General features: G+C 35.4%; 1 protein-coding gene across 1 annotated transcript; it reads left to right on the top strand.

Moving 5' to 3' along the window:
* The first annotated feature begins 5573 nt into the window (after positions 1–5573).
* Positions 5574–10781, top strand: LOC128128470 (uncharacterized). The gene is made up of 5 exons (XM_052767437.1): positions 5574–7028; positions 7465–7726; positions 8147–8792; positions 8925–9695; positions 9849–10781. Exons 1-5 carry the CDS (start codon positions 5604–5606, stop codon positions 10261–10263), a joined length of 3519 nt encoding a protein of 1172 aa, XP_052623397.1. The 5' UTR covers positions 5574–5603; the 3' UTR covers positions 10264–10781.
* The last annotated feature ends 2460 nt before the right edge of the window (positions 10782–13241 follow it).

Genomic DNA, 13241 nt, shown 5'->3' with positions numbered 1-13241 from the left:
CCAAGAATGAAACAATGCTCATCAAAGCTTTGCTAAATTGCATAGACTTCTGTTGTGAAACTCAAGAATCAAACAATGCTCATCAAAGCTTTGCTTAAATAGCATAGACTTCTATTGTGGAACTCAAGAATTAAACAATGCTCATAATAGCTTTGCTAAATTGCGAAGACTACATCTATTACGGAACTCTAGAATTAAACAATACTCATCAAAGCTTTGCAAAATTGCGAAGACTACTCTACTTTGGAGCTCAAGAATTAAACAATGCACATCAAAGCTTTACTAAATTGCATAGACTTCTAATGTGGAACTAAAGAATGAAACAATGCTCATCAAAGCTTTGCTTAAATTGCATAGACTTCTATTGTGGAACTCAAAAATTTAACAATGTTCATCAAAGCTTAGCTAAATTGCAAAGTGGGTGTAACAACCCGAAGTTGTTCATCACCGAAAACCTATTCTACCCGTATAACTCGCCGAGTACCAAATCGTCCCGATGTCGTTTTTGGGTCGAATAAATTAAACTTATATGTTTAATTGATACTAATGAGTGTCCAAACCTGTTAGGAACTCACGAAACGAACCCAAAATAATTATCCCAAAAATTTTAGAAACAATCCCGCCGAGTCACGGAAATTTAATCGGGTGCGACCAAAAGCCCCGTTTAGTGCCGGTATCGGGTAGAATTCCACCGTGTCCAAATTTCTCGACCTATATAAACACATTTCAGCTTCCATTTGAAGCTTTTGCTTCCTCTCTCTACTCTCTCTCTAACCTCTCTCCTAAATCTAACTTCAAGGGTCCAAAACTCACTTTTAAAGTCTCAAATCTCTAAGGTAACTTCCTAACTTCATTGTATAGCATATTTAGCTTCCAAATTCGAGATTTAATCATGAGATTGGACATAATATATGAGTTTATGGCCCAGGAAGCTACCTAGGCCGTAAATACTAAGTTTGAAGGGTTTTGAGCCCTTAAACCCCTTCCTAGACAATTTTGGACTTTAGATATGGCTTAATGGCTTCATGAATTGGACTTATAACAATTTAAACATGAGTTTTGATGGATTTGAAGGAGTTTACGGCCAAGGCACAAGCTTGGGCCGTAAACTCATATTTATGGGGTTTTCTTGACCCCTTCCAAATCACTAATAAGGCTTAGATATGAATTATAGAATATTGGTTTTAGCATTTAGACACTTGAAACATAATTTTTGAAGGATTTATGTGAGTTTACGGCCAAGGCTTGTGCTTGTTCCGTAAACTACTTAAAACTTGGTGTAAATTCATTTTAAAGTGTTATAAAGCCCCTATAACACCCCTAAAGCCTTGGAATGAATTTTAGAAGCCCTTACATGCAAGTTTTTAGCCTTAAAACATATGGATTTACCCTCTAAGAGAGTTTACGGCCATGAGAGGGGTCTCATAGGCCGTAAACTCCAAAAACCTCTTCAAAACATCAAGAAAATGCATGTAAAGTCTTGAAACAATTTTACCAATCACATGTGATTTGTTTTAGCATCATTTAACACCATTTTCATGAGTATTAAGGAGTTTACGGCCAGGAGCCTATGCTAGGCCGTAAACTCCCATAAATTAATCATTTTGATGTTTTAAATCCATTCCAAGCCCTTAAATCCAAACCTATAAAAATGCCCTTAAGATTTACAAGCCATTTTGTGCCATAACTCACCCCACCATGAGTTTACGGCCGTAAACTCATGGTTAGAGGGTCATGTGGCCGTAAACTCCCTAAGGAGTGTTCCTTTGAAGTCCCAATTCATTATCCTAACTATATGTGTCCTTAAACGCCACCCGAGTCCCTCCAAACACTTGTATCGGGGTGTTTTCGCGACTAGAAGTAATTGTGCCTATCAAATAATCAATCTAAGTCCTAATTAGATACAAATGTGTATCTTTACATTATACTTAGGAACCTCGTGCATTTGCAAGCCCCGGACCAACGTTTAGCATCCGAAATCGTCACGTTTCTTGTCCGGTGAGTTCATACCTCTACCCTTTTTCACTGTTTTTAACTGTTTTCAGGGGGGAATACAAGCAAAAGTACAAGTGTATCTTGTACTTAAACTAATTTTCAACTTACTGATTTTAGTTTCTAAATGTCATGATTTCCAAAGATTATGATAAGTGACGTTTCAAATTGCAGGTTAAATACAGATTTCTAATGAAAAGTATTTTTGATGTATATTACTTTTATAAAGAAATCATACTAATTCGAATAGTACGAATGTAACTTAGTACGAATACGAATACGAATACGAATACGAATAAGAATACGAATACGAATACGAATACGAATACGAATACGACTACGAATACGAATATGAATACGAATACGAATACGACTACAAATACGAATGCGAGTGTGAATGCGAATCCGAATCCGACTACGAATGCGAAGAGACGCCTTTGGTTGACACTAGACTTCGATTATACAGTTGCTGTACGCTCTGAGTGTCAGCAGAGTTTCGAAAACGAATACGAAATTACGCCTCTGGACCTCTACTGAGCTTCAAATATATCCGCCTCAGAATGTCGACAGAGTTTCGAATACACAACGAAATGTACTCTTTTGGAACTTAACAGAACTTCGAGAATACTGTGATGTACGCTTCTGTGTGGTTCCAAAACTTCGAAAATACAATTAAGTTAGTAGATAATAATCATACGAAGGTAGAATAACTAAGGGTTAGAATACTTAGCTAATATTATACACATGGTAATAACTAGTAACGAACCTAGAAACGAACAGATAACTCAACACATAGGAAAATATGGGATTTTCCTGGAATAACATAACGGTTAGTAACGAACCTAGAAATGAGCAGACAACTCCACACATAGGAAAATATGGGATTTTCTTGGGTAGTACATTAACACATAATCGAGTAAAGTAACAAACGAATAACTAAAACCATAAGGAAAATATGGGATTTTCCTGGAACGACATAATCAACGCTTTCGAAATTGTACAAAGGATAACCAAACTGTTTTCATAAGAAAATATGGGATTTTCTTGAACCACAACTTTTCAGAAAACAAAGGAGCTCACTCTTTCAAAACTAAATCGCTTATGAACTCACCAGCTTTATGCTGATTTTCAAACTGCTTGTATTCTCAGGTCAGTGATAGACAGGTACCCATCGATATCTTTTGGAGAAGACGGAGCATCCTGAAGTCTCGTCTTTGCTTTTGTCTATATTACATATGTAAAACACTTGTAAAATTTTGCTTTTGAACCAATGTAAACAATATTATGTAATGTAATGTTTTGTGATTACTACTTTACTATGTGCATTGGATTTGATACTCAACGTGGAGTCAACCCCGGAAATGTTTCTGCCTTTGGTTTTCAGGGTGTGACAGTGGGTATTGTGGAACTCAAGAATTAAACAATGCAAATCAAAGCTTTGCTAAATTGCATAGACTTCTAATGTGGTACTCAGAAATGATACAATGCTCATCAAATTTTTGCTTAAATTGCATAGACTTCTATTGTGGAACTTAAGAATTAAACATTGCTCATCAAAGCATTGCTAAATTGCGAAGACTATTTTTATTGTGGAACTCAAAAGTTAAACAATGTTCATCAATACTTTGCAAAATTGCACAGACTTCTAATGTGGAACTGAAGAATGAAATAATGCTCATCAAAGCATTGCTTAAATTGCTTCAACTTCTATTGTGGAACTAAAGAATTAAACAATGCTCATCAAACCTGTGCTAAATTGGGAAGATTACTTCTATTGTGGAACTCTGGAATTAAACAATGCTCATCAAAGCTTTGCTTAATTGCATAAACTTCTAATGTGGAACTCAAGTATTAAACAATGCTCATCAAAGCTTTGCTTAAATTGCATACACGATTGTGGAACTCAAGAATTAAAAATGCTCATCAAAGCTTTGCTAAATTGCAAAGACTATTTATATTATAGAAATCAAAAATTAAACAATGCTCATCAATGCTTTTCAAAATTGCATAGACTTCCAACGTAGAGCCCAAAAATGAAAGAATGCTCATCAAAGCTTTGTTTAAATTGCATAGACTTCTTGATGCAAACCCACAGCTGTCAACAAAGGATCCAAATCAAATGCCAGATGGACCAGTTACGAGGGCACGAGCTAAAACATTCAAAGAGGCTTTAAATGGATTGGTTAGAGAAGTTTGTACTCAAGAAAGTGTATGGAGACCCATTGGACCCAATCAAAGTTGGATTACCATAATTCAAGTCCAAGAGTGATTTACAAGATACAATAAGAGCCTTTATAAGCCCATTTCGTTTTTTTCTATATTTTTATGTAATTTTCGTTTTTATATATCCTAAATAAGTGTTGGGGAGATAAAAGGGTCTTAGGTTACATGAACCTTGTGATAAACCATGTCTAGGTTCATAGTTTTAAACTTGGGGGTTAAATGCCTTAAATTAAAGACACTTCTTTAATTCATGGCTCTTTAGGTGCTCTTCCCACACTATAAAAATGTGGTATTTGTATCCATTTGAAATCAATCAAGTTTTGAATACAATTTGTGAGTTTTTAACTCTTTTTTCGTTCTTTGTGAACTTTAGAACTTATCAGGTTTTCATAGCTTGTGGCGTTCAAACTTATCAATCAATTTGGTGGGTTGATTGTGGCGTTTTATACCAAGGTTCTTGTCTCTTTATAAACAACGGGTCGCGGTTTCCACCTTTGTTTTACAATTCTGTAACCAAAAGAACGATCGGGCGAAACGTGTTCAAACCTCAATTTTGGGTGAGATCACATCATTTGGTATCAGAGCCAGTTCTTTGTGTTACATATCTATTTTGTTTTCTTCCTTGATTACTTGAGTTCTAAGACGCATATTGGTAGCGGCTCTTGTCACAAGTTGTCAAGGTTCTTACTAGCGACTTTTGAATTTTTAAGTTGTCAAACTTCTATATTCTACATTTCTTTGTTTCCTTTATGTTTTCATTTGGCTATTAGTTTCCTCAAAAAAAAAATCAAAGGTAAAAAAAAAAAAAAAAAAAAAAAAACGAAAAGAAGCAAAAAAAAAGAAAGAAAAAAAAGCAAAAAAAAAATATTTACAAAAAAAAAAGATTTACAAAGAAAAAAAAAAGAGAAAAAAAAAACAAAAAAAAGGAAAAAAAAGAAAGAAAGAAGAGGAGGAACAAGTAAAGCCTTTTTTTTCTATAAAGTCAATTTGAATTGCAAGTGTAGTCTTTTTTTTCAAAAAAAAAAAATAATAACCCATTGTTTGCTTCATCATTAGCAAAGCCAAGTTTGTTTGGCTTTCTTTTCGTGTATTGAGGTTACTTTAATTTGGATACAATTTCTTATGAATTGTTTGGTAAGTTTGAATTCCTCAAGGCCACAAGTTCAAATTTGATAATTGCTTCTTTAGTTTGTTTAGAACTTTAAGAGTTAAAAGGGAATGGTAAAAGGCTGTGTGGTGAGACTAAAAGAGGGTAAAAGCCATTCGAGGTATACACGAGGGTTGAGTGAACTATTTTTGAGAGAAACACGTGAGTGAGTGTTGGGAGGAAGTAAATTATTATTATTATTATTATTATTTTATTTTTATTTTTTTGGCAGAAATATAAGATGGGTGATCAAAACCCCCCACCAAACCTTCAAGTTCAAGCTATGATGGATGAGATGCGACGTTTGATGACAAATGAATTTAACCAAGTACATGAAAGAATGGACCGAGTGGAGGCACAAGTACAAAGAACTCGATCTCGAGCATCATCACAGGTTTCTAACGGGGAAGAGGAGGATGATGGTTGGGAACCTGAAAGGCGACCAAATAGAAGGAGGTCACGAAGAGATGACAATTTAAGTTCTATTAAAATGAAAGTTCCTTCTTTCAAAGGCAAATCAGACCCGGACGCGTACATTGAATGGGAGACAAAAATGGAGTTCATATTTGATTGTCATGAATATTCCAACCGTAAGAAGGTAAAACTAGTCGTAGTTGAGTTTTCTGATTATGCACTAACATGGTGGGATCAACTTCTAATCACTAGACGGAGAAATGGAGAAAGGCCTATTGAGACATGGGATGAAATGAAGAGTGTCATGCGAAGACGGTTTGTGCCAAGTCATTACTTTCGTGATCTCCACAATAAGCTTCAAAGCTTAAAACAAGGCAGCAAGTGTGTTGATGATTACTTCAAAGAAATGGAGGTTATGATGGTTCGTGCCAATATTGAGGAGGATCCTGAGGCAACCATGGCCAGATTCTTAAATGGCTTAAATCTTGAAATTCGTGATCGCGTTGAGATGCAACATTATGTTGAAATTGAAGACATGGTCCATATGGCTGTTAAAATTGAAAAACAATTAAAAAGAGGTGGCGGGTCTCGAAATAACACTTGGAAGGCTAGTACTTCAAAAAAATCAGAAAATACACCTACTTCTTCTTCTAATTCCAAATCTGATCCTAAAACAACAAACTCTTCAAAAGGAAAAACTGATTCTTCTACTTTTAGGAATCGTGACATAAAGTGTTTCAAGTGTCAAGGAAGGGGTCATATTGCAAGTCAATGTCCAAATAAGCTTACCATGGTGGTTAGAGAAAATGGCGGGATCGAAACGGATGAATCAGATTCTATAGTTTCACCGGAAGATTGTAGTGATGATGAAGAGGTGGCTGTTCAAGGTGATTTGTTGGTTGCAAGACGAGCTCTAAGCATTCAATCCAAGGAGGGAGACGATGCCCAACGGGAGAATATATTTCATACTCGTTGCTATGTTCAAGGCAAGGTATGTAGTGTTATAATTGATGGTGGGAGTTGTACTAACGTTGCAAGTACTTCCATGGTTGAAAAGTTAGGTATACCCACAATGAAGCATCAAAAACCATACAAACTTCAATGGCTCAATGATAGTGGTGAGGTGCGAGTTACAAAACAGGTGATGGTTTCATTTCGGATTGGAAGATATGAAGACGAGGTGTTGTGTGATGTTGTTCCTATGCAAGCCACTCACTTGCTGCTAGGTAGACCATGGCAATATGATAGACACGTAAGTCACGACGGTTTCACTAACAAATACACTTTTGTTTACAAAACAAAACCGGTAACTCTTGTACCAATGTCACCAATTCAAGTTTACCAAGATCAAGTAAAACTTCAACAAGATGCGAAAAAAGAGAGCGAAGGAAAAAAAGAGAGTGAGAAAAAAAAGATGATGAACAAAAAAAAATGAGTGAGAAAACATAAGAAAATGAACAAAAAAAGAAAGTGAACAAAAAAAAGAGAGTGAAAAAAACAAAGAAAACATGAAAAAAAGAGGGAAAGAAAAAAAGGAAAATAAATATATTGCACTGGCAAAAAAATGTGAGATAAAAGAAGATTTTAAATCAGAAATGCATTTTGTGCTTCTTTTGTTCAAAGAAGCTCCAATAGCCACTAACACTTCGGCCGGAACTCTTCCGAGCGATGTTACCTCTCTCTTGCAGGAATTTGGAGACTTGTTTGCTGAGGATGTTCCAAATGGATTGCCACCAATTCGTGGGATTGAACACCAAATTGACTTTATGCCTGGGGCGTCTATTCCCAACAAACCAGCCTATAGAACAAGCCCTGAAGAAACCAAGGAGCTACAAAGGCAAGTTGAAGAGTTACTTGCAAAGGGATTGGTTCAAGAAAGTATGAGCCCTTGTGCCATTCCAGTCTTGTTGGTGCCAAAGAAGGATGGTTCTTGGAGAATGTGCGTAGATTGTCGTGCCATCAACAATATTACGGTAAAGTATCGTCATCCCATTCCCCGACTCGATGATATGCTTGATGAGTTGTATGGAGCAAAACTTTTTTCCAAAATTGATTTAAAAAGCGGGTATCACCAAATTCGCATGAAAGAAGGTGATGAGTGGAAAACAGCTTTTAAAACAAAACATGGTTTATATGAATGGTTAGTAATGCCTTTTGGCCTAACTAATGCTCATAGTACCTTCATGAGATTAATGAACCATGTTTTGCGTGAATATATTGGCAAATTTGTGGTTGTTTACTTCGATGATATTTTGATTTATTCAAAGTGTCCAAAAGATCACCTTGAGCATCTGACATGTGTTTTGAGTGTGCTTAGGAAAGAAAGGCTACATGCTAACTTGAAGAAGTGTACCTTTTGTACTGACCAAGTTGTTTTCCTTGGGTATGTGGTGAGCTCCCAAGGAGTGGCTGTTGATGAAGAAAAGGTAAAAGCCATCCAAGATTGGCCAACTCCAAAGACTATAAGTGAAGTTCGAAGTTTTCATGGCCTGGCAAGTTTTTATCGTCGGTTTGTCAAACATTTTAGCACTTTAGCATCACCACTTACAGAAATCATCAAAAAGAATGTTGGGTTTAAATGGGGCAAAGAACAAGAGCATGCTTTTCAACAACTCAAGTTTCACTTAACTCATGCTCCTTTGTTGTCTTTGCCTAATTTTGACAAAACATTTGAAATTGAATGTGATGCATCAGGAATTGGAATTGGTGCTGTTTTGATGCAAGAGGGTAAACCTTTGGCATATTTCAGTGAAAAATTAAGTGGGGCAACTTTAAATTACCCAACTTATGACAAAGAGCTTTATTCTTTGGTCCGAGCATTGAAAACATGGCAACATTATCTGTGGGCTAAAGAATTTGTAATTCATTCAGATCATGAGTCCTTAAAGTTTCTAAAAGGACAACACAAATTAAACAAAAGACATGCTAGGTGGATGGAGTTCATTGAGACATTTCCTTATGTCATCCGATACAAGAAAGGTAAGGAAAATGTTGTGGCTGATGCTTTGTCACGTAGACACTCTCTACTTTCTTCTCTAGATTTCAAAATTCTAGGATTTGAACAAATCAAGGAATTATACCACAATGACGTTGATTTTGGTCAGATTTACCAAGCTTGTGAACAATGCTCTTTTGAAAAGTTTTTCTTACATAATGGTTTTTTGTTCAAAGAATCAAGACTTTGCATTCCTAAATCTTCCTTGCGTGAGCTTTTGCTTAGGGAAGCACATAGTGGAGGCCTTATGGGACATTTTGGGATCGCAAAAACATTATCTACTTTGCAGGAACATTTCTTTTGGCCAAAAATGAAGGTGGATGTTGGAAGAATTTGCAATAATTGTATTGTGTGCAAGCAAGCCAAATCCAAGGTTCAACATCATGGTTTATATACTCCACTTCCAATACCATGTGAACCATGGGTTGATATTTCAATGGACTTCGTGTTGGGTCTACCAAGATCCAAAAGTGGAAAGGACTCTATTTTTGTGATTGTTGATAGGTTTTCTAAAATGGCTCATTTTATTGCATGCAATAAAACTAATGATGCATCTCACATTGCTGATTTGTTTTTTAGAGAAATTGTCAGGTTGCATGGAATGCCAAAAACCATTGTCTCAGATCGGGATTCTAAGTTTTTGAGTTATTTTTGGAAAACTTTGTGGGCAAAATTAGGGACAAAACTCTTGTTTTCAACAACTTGCCACCCACAAACGGATGGTCAAACAGAAGTGGTGAATAGGACCTTGTCCACCTTGTTGAGGGCTTTAATAAAGAAGAACATCAAAACATGGGAGGACTGTTTGCCACATGTTGAGTTTGCATACAATCGTGCCACTCATTCTGCTACAAAAATGTCACCATTTGAAATTGTATACGGTTTTAAGCCTTTGACTCCTTTGGATTTATCACCTTTGCCTTTTTCTGAGCAGGTTAACTTAGATGGAAACAAAAAGGCTGAATTTGTGAAACAGATACATGAGAAAACAAGACTAAATATAGAAAGAAGAACGGAGCAATATTCAAAACAAGCGAATAAAGGGCGACGCAAGATGATTTTTGAACCGGGTGATTGGGTTTGGTTACCTATGAGAAAAGAACGATTTCCAGCCCAACGACGTTCAAAATTGCTTCCAAGAGGGGATGGTCCTTTCCAAGTTTTAGAGCGTATCAATGACAATGCATACAAATTGGACCTGCCGGGTGAGTATAATGTTAGTGCAACTTTCAATGTAACTGATCTAGCTCCTTTTGATGTAGGTTCTGATTTGATGACAAATCCTTTTCAAGAGGAGGGGAATGATGCAAACCCACAGCTGTCAACAAAGGATCCAAATCAAATGCCAGATGGACCAGTTACGAGGGCACGAGCTAAAACATTCAAAGAGGCTTTAAATGGATTGGTTAGAGAAGTTTGTACTCAAGAAAGTGTATGGAGACCCATTGGACCCAATCAAAGTTGGATTACCATAATTCAAGTCCAAGAGTGATTTACAAGATACAATAAGAGCCTTTATAAGCCCATTTCGTTTTTTTTCTATATTTTTATGTAATTTTCGTTTTTATATATCCTAAATAAGTGTTGGGGAGATAAAAGGGTCTTAGGTTACATGAACCTTGTGATAAACCATGTCTAGGTTCATAGTTTTAAACTTGGGGGTTAAATGCCTTAAATTAAAGACACTTCTTTAATTCATGGCTCTTTAGGTGCTCTTCCCACACTATAAAAACGTGGTATTTGTATCCATTTGAAATCAATCAAGTTTTGAATACAATTTGTGAGTTTTTAACTCTTTTTTCGTTCTTTGTGAACTTTAGAACTTATCAGGTTTTCATAGCTTGTGGCGTTCAAACTTATCAATCAATTTGGTGGGTTGATTGTGGCGTTTTATACCAAGGTTCTTGTCTCTTTATAGACAACGGGTCGCGGTTTCCACCTTTGTTTTACAATTCTGTAACCAAAAGAACGATCGGGCGAAACGTGTTCAAACCTCAATTTTGGGTGAGATCACATCACTTCTATTGTGGAACTTAAGAATTAAACAATGCTCATAATAGCTTTGCTATATTACAAAGACTACATCTATGATGGAACTCTAGAATTCAACAATACTCATCAAAGATTTGCAAAATTGCGGAGACTTCTAATGTGGAGCTCAAGAATGAAAGAATGCTCATCAAAGGTTTGCTTAAATTACATAGACTTTTATTGTGGAACTCAATAAATAAACAATACTCATCAAAGCTTTGCTAAATAGCGAAGACTACTTGTAATGTGGAACTCAAGAATTAAACAATGCTCATCAAAACCTTTGTAAATTGGATAGACTTCTATTATGGAACTCAAGAATTAAACAATGCTCATAAAAGCTTAGCTAAACTGAAAAGACCACATCAATTGTGGAACTCAAGAATTAAACAATGCTCATCATAGCTATTCTAAATTGCAAAGATTACTTCTACTGTGGAACTCAAGAATTAAAATATACACATCAAAGCTTTGCTAAATTGCATAGACTTCTAATATGGAACTAAAGAATGAAACAATGCTCATCAAAGCTTTGCATAAATTGCATAGACTTCTATTGTGGAACTCAAGAATTTAACAATGCTCATCAAAGCTTAGCTAAATCGCAAAGTCTACATCTATTCTGGAACTCAAGAATTAAACAATGCAAACCAAAGCTTTGCTAAATTGCGTAGACATCTAATGTGGAACTCAGGAATGAAACAATGCTCATCCAATCTTTGCTTAAATTGCATAGACTTCTATTATGGAACTTAAGAATTAAACATTGCTCATCAAAGCTTTGCTAAATAGCAAAGACTACTTTTATTGTGGAACTCAAGAATTAAACAGTGCTGATCAATACTTTGCAAAATTGCATAGACTTCTAATGTGGAACTCAATAATGAAACAATGCTCATCGAAGCTTTGCTCAAATTGCTTAGACTTCTATTTTGGAACTAAAGAATTAAACAATGCTCATTAAACCTTTGCTAAATTGCGAAGACTACTTCTATTTTGGAACTCTAGAATTAAACAATGCTCATCAAAGCTTTGCTAAATTGCATAGACTTCTATTGTGGAACTTAAGAATTAACCGATGCTCATAATAGCTTTACTAAATTGCGAAGACTACATCTATTATGGAACTCTAGAATTAAACAATACTCATCAAAGATTTGCAAAATTGCATAGAATTCTAATGTGGAACTCAAGAATGAAAGAATGCTCATCAAAGGTTTGCTTAAATTCCATAGACTTTTATTGTGGAACTCAAGAAATAAACAATACTCATCAAAGCTTTGCTAAATAGCGAAGACTACTTATAATGTGGAACTCAAGAATTAAACACTGCTCATCAAAACCTTTGTAAATTGCATAGACTTCTATTTTGGAACTCAAGAATTAAACAATGCTCATAAAATCTTTGCTAAACTGAAAACACTACATCATTTGTGGATCTCAAGAATTAAACAATGTTCATCAAAGCTTTGCTAAATTACGAAGACTACTACTACTGTGGAACTAAAGAATTAAACAATGTACATCAAAGCTTTGTTAAATTGCATTGAGTTCTAACGTGGAACTAACGAATGAAACAATGCACATCAAAGCTTAGCTAAATTGAATAGTCTACATCTATTGTGGAACTGAAGAATTAAACAATGCAAATCAAAGCTTTGCTAAATTGCGTACACTTCTAATGTGGAACTCAAGAATGAAACAATGCTCATCAAAGCTTTCCTTAAATTGAATAGACTTCAATGGTGGAACTCAAGAATTAAACGATGCTCATAATAGCTTTGCTAAATTGCGAAGACTACATCTATTATGGAACTCTAGAATGAAACATTACTCATCAAAGCTTTGCAAAATTGCATAGACTTCTAATGTGGAACTCAAGAATGAAAGAATGCTCATCAAAGCTTTGCTGAAATTGCTTAGACTTCAATTGTGGAACTAAAGAACTAAACAAAGCTCATCAAACCTTTGCTAAATGGCGAATATTACTTCTATTGTGGAACTTTAGAATTAAACAATGCTCATCAAAGCTTTGCTGAATTGTGTAGACTTCTAATGTGGAACTCAAGTATTAAACAATGCTCATCAAAGCTTTGCTTAAATTGAATACACGATTGTGGAACTCAAGAATTAAACAATGCTCATCAAAGCTTTGCTAAATTGCAAAGACTATTTATATTATGGAACTCAAGAATTAAATAGTGGTCATCAATGCTTTGCAAAATTGCATAGACTTCCAACGTAGAGCCCAAGAATGAAACAATGCTCATCAAAGCTTTGCTAAATTGCATAGACTTTTATTGTGGAACTCAAGAATCAAACAATGGTCATCAAAGCTTTGCTTAAATAGCATAGGCTTCTATTGTGGAACTCAAGAATTAAATGATTCTCATAATAGCTTTGCTAAATTGCGAAGACTACATCTATTATGGAACTCAT

The sequence above is a fragment of the Lactuca sativa genome, chromosome 9 (assembly GCF_002870075.4).
Source record: "Lactuca sativa cultivar Salinas chromosome 9, Lsat_Salinas_v11, whole genome shotgun sequence".
Taxonomy (NCBI): domain Eukaryota; kingdom Viridiplantae; phylum Streptophyta; class Magnoliopsida; order Asterales; family Asteraceae; genus Lactuca; species Lactuca sativa.
This window is presented reverse-complemented; position numbering and strand designations above follow the sequence as displayed.

Excerpts from the sequence above, each read along its gene's own strand:
- LOC128128470 (XM_052767437.1), top strand. The coding sequence starts at position 5,604 with ATGGGTGATCAAAACCCCCCACCAAACCTTCAAGTTCAAGCTATGATG. Across the intron at positions 8,793-8,924 it reads GCTGATGCTTTGTCACGTAG|ACATAATGGTTTTTTGTTCA; the intron begins ACACTCTCTACT and ends AAAGTTTTTCTT. Across the intron at positions 9,696-9,848 it reads GATTTATCACCTTTGCCTTT|GGTTTGGTTACCTATGAGAA; the intron begins TTCTGAGCAGGT and ends ACCGGGTGATTG.